General features: G+C 38.6%; 1 protein-coding gene across 4 annotated transcripts in view; it reads left to right on the top strand.

Annotated features, from left to right (window-relative positions):
* Window positions 1-26,088, top strand: part of MTMR8 (myotubularin related protein 8) — a 251,889-nt gene that overhangs the window by 197,306 nt on the left and 28,495 nt on the right. For 2 of the 4 annotated variants that reach the window (XM_061136096.1, XM_061136099.1), the window contains 2 exons: window positions 16,512-16,638; window positions 18,926-23,548. In XM_061136096.1, the coding sequence (XP_060992079.1) occupies window positions 16,512-16,638; window positions 18,926-19,393 (595 nt within the window). In that variant the 3' untranslated portion in view covers window positions 19,394-23,548. Of the gene's footprint in view, window positions 1-16,511; window positions 16,639-18,925; window positions 23,549-26,088 lie in introns of those variants that run through there. The other 2 variants (XM_061136098.1, XM_061136100.1) reach the window with 1 other exon arrangement.

The following is a 26,088-nucleotide window of genomic DNA, read 5'->3' on the forward strand; positions in this document are numbered from 1 at the left end:
TTCTTTTTAGTTCTTCTGTGTATTTTTGCTGCCTCTTCTTAATATCTTCTTCATCTGTTGGGTCCATGCTATTTCTGTCCTTTATTATGCCCATCTTTGCATGTAAAGATCCTTTGGTATCTCTGATTTTCTTGAGGAGATCTCTAGTCTTTCCCATTCTATTGTTTTCCTCGATTTTTTTGCAGTGATCACTGAGGAAGGCTTTCTTATCTCTCCTTGATCTTCTTTGGAACTCTGCATTCAAATGGGTATATCTTTCCATTTCTCCTTTGCCTTTAGCTTCTCTTTCTTTTCTCAGCTATTTGTAAGGCCTCGTCAGACAACCATTTTTCCTTTTTGCATTTCTTTTTCTTGGGATGGTGTTTATCACTGCCTCCTGTACAATGTCACCATCCTCCATCCATAGTTCTTCAGGCACTCTGTCTATCAGATCTAATCCCTTGAATCTATTTCTCACTTCCAGTTTATAATTGTAAGGGATTTGATTTAGGTCATACCTGAATGGTCTAGTAGTTTTCTCTACTTTCTTCAATTTAAGTCTGAATTTGGCAATAAGGAGTTCATGATCTGAGCCAGAGTCAGCTCCTGGTCTTGTTTTTGCTGACTGTATTAAAGCTTCTCCATCTTTGACTGCAAAGAATATAATCAATCTGATTTAGGTATTGACCATCTGGTGATGTCCATGTGTAGAGTTTTCTCTTGTGTTGTTGGAAGAGGGTGTTTCTATGACCAGTCCGTTCTCTTGGCAAAACTCTATTAGCATTTGCCCTGCTTCATTCTGTACTCCAAGGCAAAATTTGCCTGTTACTGCAGATATCTCTTGTATTCCTACTTTTGCATCCCAGTCCCCTATAATGAAAAGGACATATTTTTGGGGTGTTATTTCTAGAAGGTCTTGTAGGTCTTCATAGAGCTGTTCAACTTCAGCTTCTTCAGCATTACTGGCTGGGGCATAGACTTGGATTACTGTGATATTGAATGGTTTACCTTGGAATGAACAGAAATCATTCTGTCGTTTTTGAGATTGCTTCCAAGTACTGCATGTCAGACTCTTATGTTGACTATGATGGCTACTCCATTTCTTCTAAGGGATTCTTGCCCACAGTAGTAGATATTAATGGTCATCTGAGTTATATTCACCCATTCCAGTCCATTTTATTTCAGTGATCCCTAAAATGTTGATGTTCACTCTTGCCTTCTCCTGTTTTCCTGTTTGACCATTTGCAATTTGCCTTGATTCATGGACCTAAAATTCCAGGTTCCTATGCAATATTGCTCTTTATAGCATTGGACTTTACTTCCATCACTAGTCACATCCACAACTGGGTGTTGTTTTAGCTTTGGTCCCATCTCTTCATTCTTTCTGTAGTTATTTCTCCACTGATCTCCAGTAGCATATTGGGCACCTACCAACCTGGGGTGTTCATCTTTAAGTGTCCTATCTTTTTGCCTTTTCATACTATTCATGGGGTTCTCAAGGCAAGACTAGTGAAGTGGCTTGTCATTCCGTTTTCCAGTGGACGACATTTTGTCAGAACTCTCCACCATGACCCGTCCATCTTGTGTGGCCCACACTGCATGGCTCATAGTTTCATTGATTTAAACAAAGCTGTGGTCCATATGATCAGATTGGTTAGTGTTCTGTGATTGTGGTTTTCAGTCTTTGGGATTTTTTTTAGAAAATCCTAACAATGCTACCAAAAGACTACTAGAGCTCATGAATGAATTTGGTAAAGATATAGGTTACAAAATTAATATACAGAAATCTGTTACATTTCTGTAAACTAAAAATGGAAGAACAGAAAGAGAAATTAAGGAAACAATCCAATTTACCATCACATCATAAAGAAAAAACAATACCTATGGAATAAAAAACCTTTACTCCAAAACCTAAGATGCTCATGAAAGAAATAGACTTCCCTGATCTTTCAGAAGGGAATCTGTCTTCAATGCAGGAGACCTGGGTTGGGAAGATCCAGTGGAGAAAGAAATGCAAGCCACTTCACTATTCTTGCCTGGAGAATTCCATGGAGAGAGGAGCCTGGCAGGCTACAATCCATGGGATCACAAAGAAAGAAAAAGAAGGTGACACAACCAGATGGAAAGATACACCATGTTCTTAGACTCAATCAATACTATCAAAATGACTGTACTACCCAAGGCAATCTACAGATTCAGTGCAATCTCGATCAAATTACCAATGGCATTTTTCACAGGACTAGAATAAGAAACTTTAAAATTTGTATGGACACACAAAAGACCCAAAATAGCCAAAAAAAAAAATCTTGAGAAGAAAAACAGAACTGGAGGAATCAGGCTCCCTGACTTCAGACTATACCCCAAAGCTACAGTAATCAAAGTGATATGGTACTGGCAAAAAAAAGAAAAGAAATATAAGTCAATGGAACAGGATAGAAAGTACAGAAATAAACCCACCTACCTATAGTCAGTTAATCTTTGACAAAAAGAGGCAAGAATATACAATGGAGAAAAGACCATCTCTTCAATAAGTGGTGCTGGGAAAACTGGACAGCTATATATAAAGAGTGAAATTAGAATATTTTCTAACACCATACACAAAATGAAACTCTAAATGGATTAAAGACCTAAATGTAATACTGTATACTATAAAACATAAATAGAACCATCTCTGTCATAAATTTGAAGCACTACCTTTTGCCATCAGTCTCCTAGAGTAGTGAAAATAAACACAAAAATAAACAAATTGGGTCTAATTTAGCTCAAAAGCTTTTGCCTAGCAAAGGAAACAATAAATAATATGAAAAGACAACCCAGAGGATGAGAGAAAATATTTGCAAATGATGCAACCAATGAGGGATTAATCTGCAAAATTTACAAACAGCTCAAGCAGCTCAATACCAAAAAATAAAATTAAATTAAAATTTAAAAAAAAAAAAACTATAGTTAAGATGGCAAAGGGTGATTTTCCACTAGAAGGGGCCAGCTCCTACAACCACCCCTTCTGTGACTGCCAGATCACTATATGGAGGTTGGTGCCTGTTACTGGAGGAGATCAGAGGTAATCTTTGCAAGGGTAGCTATTTTGAAGGTGATGCCTGTTGTGGATTGTAATCTAACCCTAGTAAATATTGTAATTGCTCCACCAATTTATCAGAGAATATCCAATTTGGATTTCTCTTGTTTCTTAGGATCCAATATAACCACTCTTGTTCATCTCATACTTCACACTTAAGTAAGGACCTGGTTATAATTGGTTTGTATAGTGTAGAGGAAAGAGACATCCCTATTGATAGCAATTTTAATTTAGGCCAAATAGGGTATTGTTTGTATAATTAACAAGTGATGCTTGACTCTGAGTTTCTCTTTCATGTGTTTCTATTAAATGTAGTGCAGCTGTGACCTCTTCAATTGTTTTAGCATTAGCTGTTATGGCTCATAAAGAGAACTGAACTTATACTTAACAGAAAAGAGGGTATGGCAACCCACTCCAGTATTCTTCCCTGGAGAATCCCATGGACAGAGGAGCCTGGCGGGCTAAAGTCCGTAGGGTCACAAAGAGTCAGACACGACTGAAGCAACTGAGCATGCACATGTGCATACATAACAGAAGCCCTCCTGACAAACAACTAGATAGACTCAAGATATAATTAAGTCACTTCTGGACTTGCAAAGTCATCATACTACATGCCATGGTGCATCCATCTATTGCCTAATAAGTCCACTCCAACATCCCAGCTGACAGAGGACATATTTGGCCTCAGGTAATATTTTCCATTGACAGTCTGCCTATGCCTTTATCAGTCCTAATATAGAATGGTCAACCCTATAAGCCATAAAAATTCACATCAAAAGGAATATGTGGACCAGAGTCCAAAGCTTTCTCTATTGGTCAGTCCAACCTTTCACACTAATTGTATAGGATCCTTTATTAGGCACACCATTTTTCCATTCTGAGCAACCAACTGCTTAAATTTAGCACCCATAAGGTGAATTTTATTCCTCACCAGATCTATTCTATATGGCCAGGCAGCCTCTTTTTTACTTGGCTCCAGGGTTATTTCTTCAAGAAGAGACTAGGACTCAGGGGCACTGAGTACAACAGTCTGTTTACCCTGCCATTACCCCTACCATACTTTGGCCTCAGACCAAACAACGGGGTTGGGGGGGGGAGTGGGGAGACACAACCCCATCCATCAACAGAAAGTTGGATTAAAGATTTAATGAGCATGCTCCTGCCCATCAGAAAAAGACCCATTCCATTCAGTTCAGTTCATTAGCTCAGTCGTGTCCAACTCTTTGCAACCCCAAGAACCACAGCAAGCCAGGCCTCTCTGTCCATCACCAACTGCCAGAGTCTACCCAAACCCATGTCCATCGAGTCGGTGATGCCATCCAACCATCTCATCCTCCGTCATCCCCTTCTCCTCCTGTCCTCAATCCTTCCCAGCATCAGGGTCTTTTCCAATAAGTCAACTCTTCGCATGAGGTGGCCAAAGTATTGGAGTTTCAGCTTCAGGATCAGTCCTTCCAATGAACACTCAGGACCAATCTCCTTTATGATGGACTAGTTGGATCTACTTGCAGTCCAAGGGACTCTCAAGAGTCTTCTCCAATACCACAGTTCAACAGCATCAATTCTTTGGTGCTCAGTTTTCTTTATAGTCCAACTCTCACATCCATACATGACTACTGGAAAAGCCATAGCCTTGACGAGACGGACCTTTGCTGGCAAAGTAATGTCTCTGCTTTTTAATATGCTGTCTAGGATGGTCATAAGTTTCCTTCCAAGGAGTAAGTGTCTTTTAATTTCATGGCTGCAATCACCATCGGCAGTGATTTTGGAGTCCCCAAAAATAAAGTCAGACACTGTTTCCACTGTTTCCCCATCTATTTGTCATGAAGTGATGGGACTGGATGTCCATCTGGATCTTAGTTTTCTGAATGTTGAGCTTTAAGCCAACTTTTTCACTCTCCTCGTTCACTTTGATCACGAGGCTCTTTAGTTCTTCGCTTTCTGCCATAAGGATGGTATCATCAGCGTATCTGAGGTTGTTGGTATTTCTCCCAGCAATCTTGATTCCAGCTTGTGCTTCCTCCATCCCAGCGTTTCTCATGATGTACTCTGCATGTAAGTTAAATAAGCAGGGTGACATTATACAGCCTTGACAAACTCCTTTTCCTATTTGGAACCAGTCTATCGTTCCATGTCAGTTCTAACTGTTGCTTCTTGACCTGCATACAGGTTTCTCAAGAGGCAGGTCAGGTAGTCTGCTATTCCCATCTCCTTCAGAATTTTCCACAGTTTATTGATCCACAGTCAAAGGCTTTGGCATAGTCAATAAAGTAGAAATCGATGTTTTTCTTAAACTCTCTTGCTTTTTTGATGATCCAGCAGATGTTGGCAATTTGGTCTCTGGTTCCTCTGCCTTTTCTAAATCCAGCTTCCCTACAATCAGTCTATCCCATCAGAAAGCTTCAACAGCCTCTTATCCTTATCCATCAAAGAGCAGACACAATGAAAACCACAATCATAGAAAATTGACCAAACTGATCACGTGGATCACAGCCTTCTCTAACTTAATGAAACTATGAGCCATGCCGTGTAGGGCTACCGAAGACTGATGGGTCATGGTGGAGAGTTCTGACAAAACGTGCTCCACTGGAGAAGGGAATGGCAAACCACTTCAGTATTCTTGCATTGAGAACCCCCTGAACAGTATGAAAAGGAAAAAGATAGGACACTGAAATAAGAACTTCCCAGGTCTGTAGGTGCTCAATGTGGTACTGGAGAAGAGTGGACAAATGACTCCAGAAAGAATGAAGAGACGAAGCCAAAGAGAAAACAATACCCAGTTATCAGTGTGTCTGATGTTGGAAGTAAACTCCGATGCCATAAACAGCAATATTGCATAGGAACCTGGAATGTTACGTCCTTATGAATCAAGGCAAATTGGAAGTGGTCAAACAGGAGATGGCAAGAGTGAACATTGACAATTTAAGAATCAGTAAACTAAAATGGATTGGAATGGGCGAATTTAATTCAGATGACCATTATATCTACTACAGTGGGCAAGAATCCCTTAGAAGAAATGGAGTAGCCCTCATAGTCAACAAAAGAGTCTGACATGCAGTATTTTGGGTGCAATCTCAAAAATGACAGAATGATCTCTGTTTTTTCCAAGGCAAACCAATCAGTATCATAGAAATCTGAGTCTATTTCCCAACCAGTAATGCCAAATAATCTGAAGTTCAATAGTTCTATGATGACCTATGAGATCTTCTAGAACTAACACCAAAAAAAAGGTTCTTTTCATCATAGTGGACTGGAATGCAAAAGTAGGAAGTCAAGAGATATCTGGAGTAACAGGCAAGTGTGGCCTTACAGTAAAAAATGAAGCAGGGCAAAGGCTAACAGAATTTTGTGAAGAGAACACACTGGTCATAGTAAACACACTCTTCCAACAACACAAGAAGTGACTCTACACATGGACATCACCAAATAGTCAATACCTAAATCAGATTGATATATTCTTTGCAGCTGAAGATGGAGAACCTCTATACAGTCAGCAAAAACAAGACCGGGAGCTGACTGTGGCTCAGATCATGAACTCCTTACTGCCAAATTCAGACTTAAATTGAAGAAAGTAAGGGAAAGCACTAGACCATTCTGGTATGACCGAAATCAAATTCGCTACAATTATGCAGGGAAAGTAACAGATTCAAGGGATAAGATCTAATAGACAGAGTACCTGAAGAACTATGGATGAAGGTTCAAAACAATGTACAGGAGGCAGTGATGAAGACTATCTCCAAGAAAAAGAAGTGCAGAAAGGAAAAATGGTTGTCTGACGAGGCCTTACAAATAGCTGAGAAAAGAAGAGACGGTAAAGGCAAGAGAGAAAAGGAAAGATATACCCATTTGAATGAAGAGTTTCAAAGAATAGCAAGGGGAGATAAGAAAGCCTTCCTCAGGGATCAGTGCAAAGAAATCGAGGAAAACAATAGAATGGGAAAGACTAGAGATCTCTTAAAAAATTAGAGATACCAAGGTAACATTTCATGTAAACATAGGCACAATAAAAGACAGAAATGATATGGACCTAACAGAATCAGAAGATATTAAGAAGAGGTGGCAAGAATACACAGGAGAACTTTACAAAAAAGATCTTCATGACCCAGATAACCACAATGGTGTAATCACTCACCTAGAGCCAGACATACTGGAATGTTCAAGTCAAGTGGGCCTTAGGAAGCGTCACTACTAGCAAAGCTAGTGGAGGTGATGGAATTCCAGTAAAGCTATTTCAAATCTTAAAATATGATGCTGTTAAAGTGCTGCACTCAATATGCCAGCAAATTTGGAAAACTCAGCAGTGGCCACAGGACTGAAAATGGTCAGTTTGCATCCAATACCAAAGATAGGTAAAGCCAAAGAATGTTCAAACTACCATACAATTGCACTCATCTCACATGCTAGCAAAGTAATGCTCCAAATTTTCCAAGCCAGGCTTCAACAGTACATGGACTGAGAACTTCCAGATGTTCAAGCTGGATTTAGAAAAGGCAGAGTAACCAGAGATCACATTGCCAACATCAGGTTTGATCATAGAAAAAGCAAGAGGGTTCCAGAAAGACATCTACTTCTGCTTTATTGACTATGCCAAAGCGTTGATTGTGTGGATCACAGCAAACTGTGTAAAATTCTTTAAGAGATGGGAATAACAGATCACCTGACCTGCCTCCTGAGAAATCTGTATGCAGGTCAAGAAGCAACAGTTAGAACTGGACAGGGAACAGCAGACTTGTTCCAAATCAGGAAAGGAGTACACCAAGTCTGTATGTTATCACCCTGCTTATTTAACTTATATGCAGAGTATATCATGTGAAATGCCAGGCTGGATGAAGCACAAACTGGAATCAAGATTGCTTGGAGAAATATCAATAACCTCAGATATGCAGATGATACCATTCTTATAGCAGACAATTGAAGAGGAGCTAAAGAGGCCCTTGATGAAAGTGAAAGGCGAGAGTGAAAAAGCTGGCTTAAAATTCAGCATTCAAAAAACAAAGATCATGGCATTTAGTCCTATCATTTCATGGCAAATAGATGGGGAAACAATGGAAACAGTGACAGACATTAATTTCTTGGGCTCTGAAATCACTGCAGATGGTGAATGCAGCCACGAAATTATAAGAAGCTGCTCTTTTTAAGAAAAGCTATGACAAACGTAGACAGCATGTTAAAAAGCAGAGACATTACTTTGCCAACAAAGGTCCATCTAGTCAATGCTGTTTTAGTACTCTTGTATGGATGTGAGAGTTGGACCATAAAGAAAGCTGAACACCAAAGAATTGATGCTTTTGAACTGTGGTGTTGGAGAAGACTCCTGAGCGTCGCTTGGACTTCAAGGAGATCCAACCAGTCCATCCTAAAGGAAACGTGTCCTGAATATTCATTGGAAGGACTGCTGCTGAAGCTGAAGCTCCAATAATTTGGCCTCCTGATGCAAAGAATGGACTCACTGGAATAGACCCTGATGCTGGGAAAGATTGAACGCAGGAGGAGAAGGGAACAACAAAGGATGAGATGGTTGGATGACATCACCAACTCGATGGACATGAGTATGAGCAAGCATTGGGAGTTGGTGATGGACAGGGAAACCTGGCTTTCTGTAGTCCATGGTGTCGCAAAGAGTCATATGCTACTGAACGACTCAACTGACCTGAGGCCTCAAGGGAAAAGAGATGACATATCTCTTTATCCAGCTGAGATTCGGCCCCTCCTTTTTGGCCCTCCCCTTTTGCTACTTCAATATCTCTTACTTTTGCAATCCGTTACCAGGAAAACAGGGTAAGTTATCCTCATCACTATCATGATGATACTGTGTTGCCTTTCCCTCTAGTGGAAACTTCATAGGGTCCTACCTTCCATTTCATCTCCCCCAGAAGTTTAATCTTCTACCTCATCTTTAGGCAGTGTTCTGGTGAGAAGCACCCTCTGCAGAACTCAACACATAGCTAGTTGAGCTCAGACGCACCTGTTCAGTTACCGTACAGAAATTCATCTTATTTATGGCTTGCAGATACTGAGTGCACTTTCCCAGGGTATGCAAAGCAAGTAGGCATTAAATAACTAAAAACTGCTTATTTGGGCTATGTAGAAAATGACTGGATGGGTAAAATTTTGAGTTTGGCGCTGATGGGCTTTGCAGCTAACAGGTCCCAGCCTTCTGTGAAGAAGTAAATAATATAGAGCCATATGCAGAGGCCTTTTTTTAGCTCATTTATATAACAGCAATGTCTAATAGTATAATCACTGTGGTAGTCAGTTTTTCAGTTTCCTAAAAAGCTAAACATGCAACTACCATTTGATCTAACAATTGCACTAATTGCACTTCTGGACATATATCCCAAATAAATGTAAAATTTTGTTCACAAGAAACCTATACACTAGTGTTTAGCCAAAAACTGAAAACAACCCAAGTTTCCTTCAATAAGTAAATTGTTCATATGTAAACAAACTGGTACATCAATGCCAGTGATTATTACTCAGCAATAAAGAATGAACTATTGATACATGCAACACCCTGCAGAGAATTGTGATGAAATTTTAAAGCTAATCTCAAAATATTACATACTTTATGCTTCCATTTATATAAATTTTTTGAAAGGCAAAATTAATAGTTAATGGTTAAGATAATGATTACCAAGGGTTAAGGACAAGGTTGAGGGATAGAAGGTTCAGAGCTGTGTGTGGCTATAAAAGTACAGTAGAAATATTCCTTATAAAGGAATTGTTATCTTGAATATATCATATTTGCCTAGTTGTGATATTATACTACAGTTATCCATTGAGGAAACTGGATACAGCTTTTTGGGGATTACTCTTTACTATTCCTTTTAAAAATTGTGGTAAAATACACATAGCACAAAATTTATGATCTTAACCATTTTTAGGGGCTTCCCAGGTAGCACTAATTGTAAAGAAGCCAGCTGCCAGTGCAGGCGACATAAGAGATGCAAGTTTGATCCCTATGTCAGGAAGATACCCTGGAGAAGGAAATGGCAACTCACTCCAGTATTGATGCCTGGAGAATCCCATAGACAGAGGAGCCTGGTGGTCTACCGACCATGGGGTCGCACAGAGTCAGACACAACTAAAGTGACTTAGCACAATGATCATTTTTAAGTGTACACTTTAGTAATGTTAAGTATATCTGAATTGTTCAGTCTCCAGAAATTTTTCATATTAGGAAACTGAATCTGCACCCATTAAGTTTTCTATTTCCCTCACTCCATCCCCTGACAACTACCATTCTACTTTCTATCTCTATGAATCTGAACACTCTAGATACCTCATATGAGTGGAACCATATATTATATGTTCTTTTATGCCTGGTTTATTTCACTTAGTATGATGTCCTCAAGGTTCATCCATGTGAAACTTCTGTCAGAATTTTCATTCTCTTTCAAGGCTGAGTAATATTTCATTGATTGCATATCACATTTTGTTTATCCATTCACCTGTATATAAACAACTGTATAACTTCTACCTTTTGGTTTTTGAAATTAATCCTGCTATGAACATTGGCATAAAAGTATTTTTGAGGCCCTATTTTCAAATTCTTTTGAATATATACTGAAAAGTAGAATTAATGGATCATATGGTAAATCTGTTTTTAATTATTTTGAGGAATGACCATTGTGTTTTCCATAGAAGCTGTACCACGACACAAGTAGTTCCAATTTCTCCACATTTTTACCAATTGTTTCTCTGTTTGCTTGTTTTGAAATTCCAGCCATTCTACTGGGTACGAGATGATGTGTCATGGTTTTAGTTCCATTTACCTAATGAGTTGGTGTGGTTCAGTCACTAAGTCATGTCCAACTCTTTGCAACTCCATGGATTGCACCATGCCAGGCTTCCCTGTCTTTCACTATTTCCTGAACTTTCCTCAAACTCAAGTCCATTGAGTCGGTGATGCCATCCAACCATTTTATCTGGTTGCCCCCTTTTCCTCCTGCCCTCAGTCTTTCCCAGCATCAGGGTCTTTTCCAATGAGTCAGCTCTTTGCATCAGGTGGCCAAAGTATTGGAGTTCCAACTTCAGCATCAGTCCTTCCACTGAATATTCAGGGTTGATTTCACTTAGGATTGACTGGTATGGTCTCCTTGCAGTCCAAGGGACTCTCAAGAGTCTTCTCCAACACCACAGTTCAAAAGCATCAATTTTTTGGCACTCAGCTTTCACTATGGTCCAACTCTCACAAACATACATGACTACTGGAAAAACCATAGCTTTGACTGTAGGGACCTTTGTCAGCAGTGATGTCTCTGCTTTTTAATACACTATCTAGGTTTGTCATAGCTTTCCTTCCAAGGAGCAAATGTCTTTTAATTTCATGGCTGCAGTCACCATCTGCAATGATTTTGGAGCCCAAGAAAATAAAGTCTGCCACTGTTTCCATTGTTTCCCCATCTATTTGCCACAAAGTGATGGGACTGGATGCCATGATCTTAGTTTTTTGAGTGTTGAGTTTTAAGCCAGCTTTCTCACTCTCTTCGTTCACCCTCACCAAGAGGCTCTTTAGTTCCTCTTCACTTCCTGCTGTTAGAGTGGTATCATCTGCATATCTGAGGCTGTTGATATTTATCCCAGACATCTTGATTTCAGCTTGTATTTCATACAAACCAGCATTTCACATGTTGTACTCTGCATATAAGTTAAATAAGCAGGGTGATAATATATAGCCTTGACGTGTTCCTTTCCCGATTTTGAACCAGTCTGTAGTTCCATGTCCAGTTCTAACTGTTGCTTCTTGACCTGCATACAGATTTCTCAGGAGACAGGTAAGGTGATCTGGTATTCCTGTCTCTTTAAGAATTTTCCACAGTTTGTTGTGATCCATTCAGTCAAAGGCTTTCACTTAGTCAATGAAGCAGAAGTAGATGTTTTTCTGGAATTCCCTCGCTTTTTCTTTGATCTAGTGGATGTTGGCAATTTGATTTCTGGTTCCTTTGCCTTTTCTAAATCCAACTTGTACATCTGAAAGTTCTTTGTTCACGTGCTGCTGAAGCCTAGCTTGAAGGATTTTGAACATTACCCTGATAGCATGTGATACCCTAATGATTAGTGATGATATCTTTGTATGCTTATTGTCCGTATGTATCTCTTATTTGGAAAAATTGTCTATTCAGGTCCTTTTTTTAACTGGAGTATAGTTGGTTTACAGTGTTGTATTGGTTTCAAGTATACAGCATAGTGGTTCAGTTATGCATACTCATATAATTTTTTTCTTTTTCAGATTCTTCCCTCATATAGGTTATTATAGAATATTGAGTAGAGTTTCCTGTGCTGCACAATAGGTTGTTGTTGGTTATCTATTTTATATATAGTTGTGTATGTATGTTAATCCCAGGATCGTAATTTATCCCTCCCCCTACATGATTCCCCTTTGGTAACCATTGGTTTGTTTTTGAAATCTGTGAGATCTGTGAGTTCATTTTAGTTGCCCAGTTGTGTCCAACTCTTTGCCAACCCCATAGGCTGTAGCCCAATGCCAGGGTTCTGCAGCCCAACAACACTGGAGTGGGTTGCCATTTTCTTATCCAGGGGTTCTTCCCAACCCAGGGATTGAACCTGGGGTTCCTGCATTACAGGCAGTTTCTTTACTTTCTGAGCCACCTGGGAAGCCCCTGAGTGATTTCATATGACATTTGTCTTTGTCTGAGTTCACTTAATATGATAATCTTTAGGTCCATGCCATGTTGCTGCAAGTGGCATCATTTTTTCTTTTTATGGCTGAGTAATATCCCATTGTATATATGTACCACGTCTTTATCCATTCCTCTGTCAATGTTTGCTTCCATGTCTTGACTTTTGTAAATAGTGCTGCAATGAACATTGCTGTGCATGTATCTTTTTGAATTGTTTTTCTCTGATATATGTGTGTGTGTGTGTGTGTGTGTGTGTGTGTGTGTGTGTGTGTGTGTGTGTATGGAGTAGGGAGTAGGATTGCTGGATCATATGGTACATCTGTATTTAATTTTTTCATGAACCTCCATACTGGCCTCCATACTGGTTGTTCCAATTTATCAGTACATTCCATCAATGCTGTAGGAGGGTACCCTTTCTTCCCACTCGCTCTATCATTAGTTGTTTGTAGACTTTTTAATGATGGCCATTCTGACCAGTGTGAGGAGATACTTTGTTGTAGTTTTGATTGGCATTTCTCTGATAATTAGTGATGTTGAGCATTTTGTCATGTACTTTTTGGCTATGTGTATGTCTTCTTTGAAAAAATGTCTATTTAGATCTTCTGTTCATTTTTTAATTGGGTTGTTTGTTTTTGTGACATAGAACTGCATGAGCTCTTTGTATATTTTGGAGATTAATCCCTTGTCAGTCACAAATATTTCTTCCCATTCTGTATGTTGCCTTTTCATTTTGTTTATGGTTTCCTTTGCTGTACAAAGGCTTTAATTAGTACAAAGTTTAATTAGTCCCATATTTTAAATTTTTGTTTTCATCTTCATCACTCTAGGAGGTAAATAAAAAAATACTGCTTTGATATTCTGGTTCCTGCCCAGTGGTGTGGAGAGCTGGGTCTTGTCTCTCTGATTTGCAGGGCTGTGCTCAGGAAGACTTTAAGCTACTTCTCTGCTGATGGGTGGGCCTGTATTCTTGCCCTGTTGGCTGTTTGGCCTGAGGCATTCTAGCACTGTAGCCTACAGGCTGTTTGGTGAAGCTAATGTCCAGGAGGGCTCATGCCAATGAGTTCTACCCAGAAGTGCTGCTGCCAGTGTCTTTGTCCCCAGAGTGAGCCACAGCCACCCCTGCCTCCGCAGGAGATCCTCTAATATTAGCAGGTATGTCTGGCCCAGTCACTTATATGGTCACTCCCTTTTTTCTCCTGTGTCCTGGTACACACAAGAACACTTGTGCACCCTCCGAGAGTGGAGTTTGTTTCCACCAGTCCTGTGGAATTCCTTGATCAAATCCCAGTGGCCCTCAGAGTCAGATCTTCTGGGGGATTCTCCCAGTGCCAGACCATCAGACTGGGAAGTCTGATGGTGGGCTCAGAAATTTCACTCCTGTGAAAGAACTTCTGTACTATAATTGTTTAGCAGTTTGTGGGTTGCCCACCCAGCAGGAATGGGATTTGATTTTATTGTGATTGCACCCCTCCTACCATCTCCTTGTGACTTCTTTGTCTTTGGATGTAGGGTATCTTTTTTTTTTTTTTTTTTTTTTGATAGGTTGTAATGTTTGTTTGTTTGTTGTTGTTGCTGGTTGTTTAGCAATTAGTTGTGATTTTGGTGTTCTCATAAAAAGGTGTGAGCTCATCTCCTTCTGTTCCACCATCTTGAACTAATCTCATGTCAGAGTGTTCTACCTATGTTTTTCTCTAATTTTATAGTGTCTGGCCTTAAACTTAGGTCTTTGATCCACTTTGAGTTTAATTTTTCTGTGTGGTGTTAGATAATGTTCTCATTCCATTCTTTTAAATGTAGCTGTCCAATTTTCACAGCACCACTCTTTGAAGAGGCTGTCTTTTCTCCATTGTATATTCTTGCTTCCTTTGTCAAAGACATGTTGACCATAGGTGTGTGGATTTATCTCTGGGCTTTCTATCCTGTCCCACTGATCAATATTTCTGTTTTTGTGCCAGTATGATCCATACTGTCTTGATTACTGTAGCTTCATAGTATAGTCTGAAGTCAGGGAGCCTGATTCCTCCAGCTCTGTTTATTTCAAGATTGCTTTGGCTATTTGGGATCTTTTATGTTTACATACAAATTTTAAAAATTTGTTGTAGTTCTCTGAAAAATGACATTGGTAATTTGATAGGGATTGTTTTGAATCTGTAGATTGCCTTGGGTAGTATGGTCATTTTTACAGTTTTGATTCCTCCAGTCCAAGAACATGACATATCTATCCATCTGTCTGTGTAATCTTCAATTTCTTTCATCATTGTCTTATAGTTTTCAGAGTACAGATTCTTTTCTGTAAGTAGATTTGCCCCCAGGTATTTCATTCATTTTGATGTGATGTTAAATGTAATTGTTTCCTTAATTTCTCTTTCTGATCTTTCATTGTTGATGTATATGAATGGAAGAGACTTCTGTGTATTAATTTTGTATCCTACAACTTTACCAGATTCATGTTTGCCTTTACCACTGAGCCTTCCCATTTGCAATTTTATTGTCTTAGTTGTGGACTTTTCATTTCTTCCTAGAGAAGTTCCTTTAGCATCTGTTGTAAGGTTTTTTTGGTGATGCTGAATTCTCTTAGCTTTGATTGCCTACAAAGGTTTTGATTTCTCTGTCAAATCTGAATAATAGCCTTGCCAGGTAGAATATTCTTGGTTGGAAGTTTTTCCCTTTCATCACTTTATATATATCATACCACAAGCTTCTGGCCTGCAGTTTCTACTGAAAAATCAGCTGTATATATTTATGTTGTCTGTTACTTTTCCCTTGTTGCTTTCAATATTTTTGTTTGTTTTTTTTTAATTTCTGTCAGTTTGATTAATATGTGTCTCAGCATGTTCTTCCTTGTATTTATCCTGTATGGTACTCTGTATTTCCTGGACTTGAGTGAGTGTTTCTTTTCTCATGGTAGAGAAGTTTTTGGCTATTATCTATTCAAATGTTTTCTAAGACTCTTTCTCTTTCTTCTCCTTCTAGGACTCCTATAATGTAAATATTGGTGCTTTTAACATTGTCCCAAAGGTCTCTGAGACTGTTGTCATTTGTTTTCATTCTTTTTTCTTTATTCTGTTTCATGGCAGTGATTTCCCCCACTCTGTTTTCTAGCTCATTCATTAGTTCTTCTGCCTCATTTATTCTGCCACTGATTCCTTCTAGTGTATTTTTTTCATCCCAGTAATTGTATTATTTATCTCTGTTAAATCTTATAGCTCTTTCTTAAATATTTCTTGTATCTTCTCAGTCTACCTCCATTCATTTTCCAAGATTTTGAAACACTTTTACTATCATTACTCTGAATTCTTTTAGGTAGATTGTCTACCTCCACCTGACTTAGATGTTTTTCTGCAGTTTTATCTTGTTCCTTCATCTGGAACATACTTCTCTGCCATCTCATTTTGCCTGATTTTCTGTGTTTGTGGTTTCCTTTCTGTATGCTTGCAGGACTACAGCCCTTCATTCTTCTAGTGTCTGCTCTTTGGTGGATGAGGTTGATCCTGGGGCTTGTGCCTGCCCACTAGTGGCTGGAGCTGGGTCTTATTCTTTGGGGTAGGCAGGGTATGTCAAGGGGTGTGTGTCAGAGGTGGCTATGAGCTCAGTACAACTTTAGGCAGCTTGTCTTCAGCAGAGATCTTTCTGCTAAGAACTTTACTTTTAAATTATGAGCATGTCCTGTGTTTTTAATGTTATCATAGTTACCTTACTTTTGAGATCTGCCTACCTACCAAGCTAATATTTTCTTGACATGAACAAAACATAAATAATCTATTTCTTTAGCTAAACTAACCCACTTTTTTTTTTCTTTTTGTTTATTCAAGGTTCTGGTGTGGGATGTATAACCGCTTTGACAAAGGGTTGCAGCCCAAGCAGAGTATGCTAGAGAGCCTCCTGGAAATTAAGAAGCAGAGATCAATGCTGGAGGCAGATGTGCACAAACTAGAAAAGGTGAAAAGTTGAATCTCAAAAAGAGAATCTCTTACACCTTCTGAGTAGTCCTAACTCACTTGGAATTGATTTGGTACTTGTGAGAAGCAACCTGGCTGGCTTGTTATCCTCTCTGCTTTCCAAGCATCCTGTGTCTATAAAGCTCTGATGCACAGCTCTTCTTTTTTTTTTTAACCTCCCATATCAAGTGGTAAATATCACAGTCAGCTAGTTAAGCCAGTTTGTTCCCTTTTTGGATCTGGATGGAATTAGGAGGAGGAACAAGAGGGAATTTCATGGAAATAATGGAGGTATTTGTTATCCATAAAGAAAATAAGTATAACTTCTTGGGTGTACTAAGGAGAACAATGACATTGCTATTTCCAACAAGGAAAACCTTTTAAAAAATCTGATTTCCTTCCCATGCAGATGATAAACTCTGTTCATTGAATGGTTCTTTTGCTTTAGAATATGATTATGTGTTGATTTCCTTTATGATACCAGCAAAACCAAAGTCACACAGTTGTTTTTAATTAGAGTTGAACAAGTCAACAGGGATTTCTTTTCAAAAAAAATGGAAAATGCTGAACTGCTTCTGGAATCCAGAGGTCCCTAGGGTATGTTTGAAGTAAAGGGGAGGGATACTTCTTAGAAAAGAATTCTTAGAAAGGGTATGCTGCTTAGGAACTGGGCATGAACCTCCTTTCAATCAGATAAGGCATAGCATTTCTGCTGCTCCCTGTAAGTAAACAAATATCCTTTTATTTTTAAAATAAATGTATTGTGGTTGCATCAGATCCTAAACTTTTGAATGTCCTCTTGAAAAGCAACAGTCAGTTACTTAGTTCCATTAAAAAAAAAAAAAAGATGAAGACAAGTGAGGGGAAGGAAGAAAACTGAAGTATGACTTAAAATCAGGAAACAAAGGAAACAAGCAGCCCCAGGAAAGAAGCCATAGGCAGAACTGAGAAGTAAGGAACCTTTCTCCTGCCTCCTCTTTTACCTATTAGCAACCTCCTCCACAGGGTCTCCAGAGCAGGTCCTCTATTATAAACCTAGCCCTTTTACTTATTCCTAATTCCTAAGAGAATCAGATTCATTCTGTTAACAGACAGAATCTTATCAACTCTCTGATTCTAAAGTTAAAAAGTAAGTAAGGCTTCCTTTTAAAATAACCAATACAATATTTTAAAGCAATTATCCTCCAATTTAAAAAGAAGAAAAAGCAAAAAAGACAATAACTATTATTAACATTCCTTTTTTAATACAGAGAAATAAAAAGCAGCACATATTATATACAGATACCCTGTTGATGTTTTTTAAAAGGCAGTACAAGTATAAAGTTATAATATGCACAATACAAAAACATACAAAATGAAATGTTGAAAAAACTCTCCCAGCCACCTATACAGTCAGTTTCTTTCTCCAAGTGTTATTACTGTATGCATGTGTGTGTGTGTGTGTGTGTGTGTGTGTGTGTGTGTGTATGATTTTGTGACTTCCAGGAAAATAAGAATGGTATGCTTATCCCTAAGGCAGGAGCTCTTAACTGGAGTCCATAAACCCATATATGTCCACAGATGACCTTTAAGGGATCTGTGAAACCCCTGAAATTATCCCTAAAAACTGTATGCCATCTCATTTACTCACTTGTGCCTGCATGTGATTTTCTGAGAAGAAGTTTCATCCTTTTCTCCAGATTTTCAAAGGTGTCTGTGACCTCCTGAGAAAGCTAAGAATCACTGTTGTAAAATATCAGTGAATCATTGTGTTATCCCTGAAAGTGAAAATTTCCATTGGAGACAGCATGAAGTAGTAGACAGGTCATAGACTTTGGCATTAAGGAGAGGCGGGGTCAGATCCCAGCTCTGCCACTTCATAAATGTGTGAATTTGGGTGAACTTACTTAAATTCTCTGAACCTCAGTTTCCTCATCTGTAAAATATAGCTAATACTTAACTAATAGAACTTTAGCATAAAATGAAATACTATAGTGGTTGGCACATGGAAGTAATCAATGAATGTTAGTGATCCTTTCCCTTGCCCTCCCTGTTCTCAGTAATAAAATTGCATTTATCAGAAAAGGGAACTTTTATAGATACAAGACCTTTGAGGATATTTAGTGGTAGGGCTTTTAAAGCACTGTGTTAAGTGATGAATAAAAGATGCTTGAAGATAAGGAGGGGGCAAAAAGTCATTGGCTACCATATAAGTGACAGCTGACATGATCCCTATACGTCAGTGTGATATTTGTCTAGTTTTACTCCAGTTTCTAATTCTTTTCAACCATTCCTTGCCCCCATGACAGAAACTGAAAGCCCATGATGAGCCACCAGAAGAAGTCTGTACATGTTCTCAATTAGGGCATTTATTATCTCAGCACCTGGGAACTCCTTTGACAAATTCTGTCTGTTTTATGGGTATCGATGGAGACCTGAATACCTTGATGGAGAATGGCACTCTTTCTAGAGAAGGAGGCCCTCTAGTTCAGATGGGTCAAGTAAAAAGTCAGTGCGCAGACGTCTACCATGACTATTATGGGATCATGGGCAACCTTAGGGCCATAAACATTTCTAGGGATGTGGGCTTCTCTGGAGACAAAAGCATCTCTGGGGTCTTGGGCATCTCTAACAACATGGGCACCACTGAGGCTATGGGCTTCTATGAAGACATCAGCATCTCTGAGACCATGAGCTTCTCTGGGAACATGGGCATCTCTGAAGACATAGGGCTCTCTAAGGCCAGCAACAAGACAGGCTTCTCTAAGCAACAGTGAGCTATTCATCTATTTCCATTGTTAGTTATACCTACAACACCCACAGTGATGCTTGTCTCAAAAAAGGCTGTGCTGCTTTTCTAACTGGATTAAATGGCTGAGGCTTAAGATTCTAGAAGGGGATTTAGGGCCTTACCTAGTTAAGCAATCAGTACATGCACGTCAGGAATTCCCTGGTGGCTCAGTGGTAATGAACCCACCTGCCAATGCAGGAGATGTGGGTTTGATCCCTGGATTGGGAAGATCCTCTGGAGAAGGAAATGGCAACCCACGCCAGTATTCTTGCCTGAGAAATCCCATGGACAAAGGAACCTGATGGGCTCCAGAACATAGGGTCGCAAGAGTCAGACATGACTTAGCAACTAAACAACAAGAACAAACAACATATGCATGTCAAGCAGCCTAGAATATAGGAAAGAGAAAGAATGCGTTATAGTTCTAGAATGGGATTTAGCTTTAAAAATATAATATCTTGCTTTTCAGCTGAGATATTAGATTGGTTCCATTATTCCATTTCCCTTAAAGGCCAGTCTCCCTTACTTTTCCACCCTTACTATTCTAGCAGGAGAACAAGTAGAAATACTGTCACAGTGAAGAATTAAGATCCTGTTGAAGGGATGGTGTGCAAAGGTAACTGAATTGCAGAATGACTTGTGCAAAATTTTACTTAAAGATATATATAGTCATACAATGTAAGCTCACGTTATTGCCAGTAGAGACCCCCAACATTTGCCTGAGAAATAAATCAAAATGGTACATTGGTACTTGGTGGTTTAGAACATACAAGGAAAATGTTCCCAATTTGTTCCCTAGCTAGGTCTTATAATACTCACTTAGCCAACTCCCTTTTTTATAGATGGCCCATCAATAAACTTGAATCCACTACATTCTAAAATGATCTATTCCAAAACAGTGGGGTCTGAATTAATAATGTTGATCAATAGCATTTTCAATATCAGTTCAGGAGACAACTGAAAATCTTAGTGCTTTAGACCCTGGCTTATACATGGCATATGTGCCCACCTAAGTTTTCCTAAAACAGGACTCTTCTTAGGTCTTTTTTTTTTTTTTTGGCCATACCACATGGCCTGTGGGATCTTAGTTTTCTGTGCATGGATCAAACCCATTCCCTCTGCAGTGGAATCATGGAATCTTAATCATTGGACTGCCAGGGAAGTCCCTCTTCTTAGGCATTTTTATGAAGATCAGTGGTTTTACTTCCCTAGACATCACATCAGTATGTGGATTTTTAGACATAATTGGCACTACTTTTAAAATCTGGTAGGCTTAACACCTTGTACTAATATAGACTTTTGAAAAAAGTCTGTTCTTAAGGCATGTCCAGCTACTCCAGGGGAAGGGGAAACTAAACTTTCCCTGATTTGGGGTTGATACACTTGCTGTACACTTTCCTATTGGATATACAGTCATAGTTTACCCATTTCCACATGTTGGGGTAGGATAAGCCTTGCATAGTTTGGGTCATGCAATATATTGTCAGCATTTTCAGAATTTCCTTTGGCAGTAGAATCCATATCTTCACCCAGGATGTCTATTTTGTATACCATGTATCTGGTTTAAGCTAAAAACAAAACAAAACAAAACAAAAAAAAACCTTAGATTCTTAGTGAAAGAGCCATCTCTGTTACTATCACATCCATTTGTAAATACAGACATCTCTAAAGGATCACCTCATTAGTTACTCTATAAGAAAGGTAGGCCTTTTAATCGAAGTGTTAGAAGTAGCAGAGAAGAGGCAGCATAGTTCCTTGATTTCTTACCCCTAGCTAAAATTTGGACCAAAAAATAGCCCTATTTAGAAGAAGAACTCTAAGTCATTTTGGTTGTCTTTTTTATATGTAAATAGGAGCCATTTTTCTACTTACCACTTCTTGGTAGCTGTTTTAATTCTGTGTTTTTAAAGAACTAGTTCATATGTGTCTTTTCCACTTATAAATAGGAACTGCTTTTCTACTTACCTCTTCTTGATAGCTGCCTTCTTCCTATAATGTTAAAACATCAATGTGATTTCCTATTATATCTTCTCTGATGCCCCTCTTTCCACTATTTGATCTTTGACTTATGTGCTTAGTTGCTCAGTCATATCTGACTGTTTGCGACCCCATGGACTGCTACCTGCGAGGCTCCTCTGTCCATTGGGATTCTCCAGGCAAGAATACTAGAGTGGGTTGCCATGCCCTCCTCCAGGGGACCTTCCCAACTCAGGGATCGAACCTAGTTCTCCTGCATTGCAGGCAAATTCTTTACCGACTGAGCTACCAGGGAAGCCCAGGGATCTTTGGTTTATATAACATAAACCATCAGATGTTGCCAGTTGTCATTTGACTTGTTACTTCTTGAAAAAAATTGGATTTGTGCAAGTCATTTTGATCTGGAAGCCCCATTTAACTCTGGCTCTGTGAAGGAGGATGTCAAAGACGATGACAATAAGGAAGATGTCAAAGACAATGACAATACCAATCATCTGCCACAAGTGAGTTTATTCTGGATTTTGCTTTGTAACAAAGACTTTCTCCCACATCTCAATCTGAATTTTATAGTCCATTAGCTAGCATGATATTTCCAATAGTGTGTTAAGAGTTTTCTAGAGAAAAGAAAAAGGCAAATGACTTTTGCAAATCCTATATAAGTTAAAGTCTCATATTTATTTCTACAGACCTGTAAAATAGTGTACATAGTACCAAACTTTATTTCTTAGATCCAAAACAAAATTAATCATTAGTGACAAGTTCTTTTCAATACAATTCTAAACTGAGAAGTGGTGAAGAAAAACACAGTGTTTCCAGTCAACTTGTTTGGTGTTTATTATGTTTATTCCCTAACATGTCCTATATTACTTGTATATAACATACATGGAATTTGAAAATCTGAGGAAGGAAAAATGTTCAGTAGAATCCAAATATTTATGCACTGGTAAAAACCCAGTAGCTATCTGTAGTCAAGAGCCTAGCAATAGAGGGGAGAGTCCTAAAGGAAAGTTACTGAGTATACTAGAAAAGATCATCTATTAATGGCTTTCATTTCATATCCTCATATAGTATCTATGTTGTTAAAGAAATGTGACTCCCTCCACTACTGCCCTACCCTTCCAATTCCCTGAGCAGAAAATTCCATTCTCGTGTGACTGCCCCATTTAAATAGGAAGGCATTTAACCACCTGCCACTGTCTTATGCATGAACCTGACATCTGCCTGTTTCCTATACAGTTTTCACAGGTCTGGGGTCACTGCCTATCTTTTCCAAGCCTGAGGCAGTCTTTGTGCCTGGGAGTGTGGCCATTCTCAGATTTTACATGAACACTTTTTTAAAAAGTTCATTAATTATTAGTTTATAGAATAACAGATCCTTCATGGTAATAAGTAAAACAATCCTAAATAACAAACCTAAGTAACAGTTAATAGTCCAAGTTTTTAAAGAAAAAATTTAAGGCTGAGGTTTGCTGTATGACAGAAAGCATGAAGATTTATTTAGCACTAATTTGGCAAGACTAGAAAGTTTATGGTACATGTATTAGGCACAGGTATCTTTTGGAAAGTCACCCTAGAAACTGTGTTCAATTACTACCAAGATAGTTGTCATGCCTGTCAACATGCATCAACATATTTTTTCTGAGACACACCTCAAACTTCACTGAAAGTAAAATCTTTCCTTGAACATTTCCAACAAGAAGGAATCAGAGTCTTTTTAAGAGATGTTTTCAAATAAAAATTGTAAATATTTAAGCTTGGCCTGAATTTAGCAGAAAGAGAAGTTTAATAACTATATCAGATTTTTGTTACATAGTGATTTTTATTAACACATAACACCTTTTCTTGATGCTATTAAGCGTTGATGTACCACTGGGAAATCTTTCTATGAGAACATTTTATAAAGTGGCTTTTTAAAAAAAACAGGTGTGCGGGAAAAGGTAAAGTTGTCTCAAAAGGGGAATATTATATTTTGAGATTGGTTTCTTCCTAGGAAGATTGTTCTCATTTTCTCTCTCAATCTCCAAAGTAAATGATTTAATGATGTCTGTTGTACCAAATCATTCCCCCACCCTCAGGCCTCTCCTTCCCAGAATTCCATGTATGATACAGGCAGATATGATTATAACCAAATCTGGTTACTTTCTTCTAAGTGCCAAATCTAGACCTGACGTTTTATATAGACATTTCAAAACAAAAATTAGAAATGAATTAAGCCTTAATTTTTTTCCTATGAGGTTACTTTTTTTAATATAATGTAAAAAAATGATGATTATTAGATGAAACCAAACAGGAAAAGGATAAGGGAAAAGATTTGGGGTCGTAAAGGATTCTTAGTTTGTTGCCCTTTTGGAGGAAGTTCTGTTTGCACAGCATTTGATGGCAGCAGTAGAAGCTTTTTCAAGGCAAAAAAAAAAAAAAAAAAGGATTTTCAAGCCATATGGAACATGTCTTCTCTGATTCCCTGGCTATGAGACTTGACAGTCTTCGCCTTCCCCTTAAATGGGAAGTATTGATTTTATCACCAGTCACAGCAGTCCATGTCTCCTTTCGATGTCAGTGCAAGTAGACGTGTATTACATGCTCTGTGATTGTAACTTGTCTTCACAAAAGGCAAGTACTCTTTGAAAGCTATCTAATTTAGGCCCATGTGTCTTGCTGGGGCTAAAAAAAAGAAAATTTCAGAAGTTGGCCTGCATGAAACCAACAGCTTCTATGTTAAATCTGGTGCCCTGGTCCTTGGCATTTTCTAAAGCTTTGGGGGTTACCTAAAAGCCTCTTTCTCTTCCAAAGCTTTGTTGCCTTTCAACCATTTTCATGACTTTGTACTCTGACTCTTTAGAGAGCTGTACACTAGCCCTTATAGAATACCAGTTGTGGAGAAGGTAAGAGAAAAGAAGGAGGAAAGAGAAGGTACAGAAATACATCTGGCCAGTTAATCAAAAGGAGCATATGGCAGTCCAGGATGACCAGAATGACAATTAATTAAGATTGAATATGCTCTAATAAGGTCCAAATTAGATCCTATTTTCCAGTTAGTATTATGACTAACATATTTTCTTTTAAGGTTATATTTTACACTGGTAGAATTTTTTTTTTCCTTTAGAATGCTCTGTGTATTTTCTGTGTCGACAATTTTCACTTCTAGGTTATGTGGTCCTGGATTTTCTTTTCTTTTAAAGGGTAAAGGGTGGTAGGTGGTATCCTCTCCCATCAATATGCCTCTAAGGCTTATGTGTCCTGAGTTCCTTCTTTGCCTCTTTGTAGATAAACCACCTTTTGACACCCCTCTCCCTGGGTCAGATGAGACTGTATGCACCAAGGTCACTAGGTGATCACTGTTCAAAGACTCACGTCTCTGACCCCACCTCACATGCAGTTGGCCATACCAGTTCACATAAAGTCTTTCTATGTCTCCACATCACATTTGCTGACAGGGTTGTTTCCGTATTTTGCAAATGTCAATAAGAATGCAGAGCATGTATCCTAATTTCTTCCCCCTAGTTTTGAAATAGAGCATGTCCTATATTCTAGTTAACAGTATATCAGGCTTAGGAACAGGTAACAAATTCAGTCTTTTTAGAATGTAACTCAGAGTTTGTATATGTGTATATGTTTACTGTAACTTTAGTAGCATCTGGTTGAACAGGTTATTTGGGCATTCATTCAGATGAAGAAAATTTATCCAAGAATAAAAATCTGCTTTAATGCTAGACCTCTAACTATGGGGCTTCCCTGGTGGCTCAAAGGTAAAGAATCCTCCTGCAATGCAGGAGCCACAGAAAATGCAGGTTCAATCCTTGGGTCAGGAAGATCCCCTGGAGGAGGGCACAGCAACCCACTCCAGTATTCTTTCCTGGAGAATCCTGTGGACAGATGAGCCTGGCGGGATACAGTTCATAGGGTTGCAAAGAGTTGGACTTGACTGAAGCCTGCATGCATGTACTCTAACTTTGATATTGTCCAGCTGAGTGCCATAGGACTTTAGGACATGTTAAGCCAGACATACAAACCAAAGAGATGGTGAAGCAACTGTCCTTTTCACTGTATCAATCAGGCATCTTTAGAAGTACTATTCAAATATATGATCACTGTTACCTGTAGTGTGATAATATTAGCCATATACCTGCATGAATGTCATGCAACTGATATATAAATCAGAACCCAGGCTGTGTAGGTTCTTTGAAAACCTGACTTTTCATTAGCCCCAGGTTTACAGAATGACTATCACAGCAGCTCAAGTCTGAACTTTATAAGGTACAACAGTGTATATGATTGATTTTAAACTTCCTATTGTGTGTTATCTTGAACCTGTCATACCAGTGGGGTATGGGTGTGTGATGCTGTAAAAATATTCACTGTTATTTGTTTAGTCCAGTGTCAAATTGTTCACTGGCCCCATTTTGCACTTGTGTCCAATTTGAAGATATTTTGTTAATAACAGTTTTTTGACCTAGAATTTAAAAGCTTCAATTTTTTATGTGTGTGAGGTTACCATGTAATAGTTACAAATTAGAGGAAAAGTGGCATACCTTCAAAAAAGAAACGTACACTGACCTAGCCTTAATGGATGAACCTCATTATAAAGACAAAATCTGCAGGTAGGTTAAATATTGATGTTAAAATAAGACAAGTATCAGAGAGGATGCCTGGCTCTGGACAGCACTATGGAGTGCAGAGTCTAGCTAGCTTTCATGAGCTGGGAGA

The sequence above is a fragment of the Dama dama genome, chromosome X, assembly GCF_033118175.1.
Source record: "Dama dama isolate Ldn47 chromosome X, ASM3311817v1, whole genome shotgun sequence".
Classification (NCBI taxonomy): Eukaryota; Metazoa; Chordata; class Mammalia; order Artiodactyla; family Cervidae; genus Dama; species Dama dama.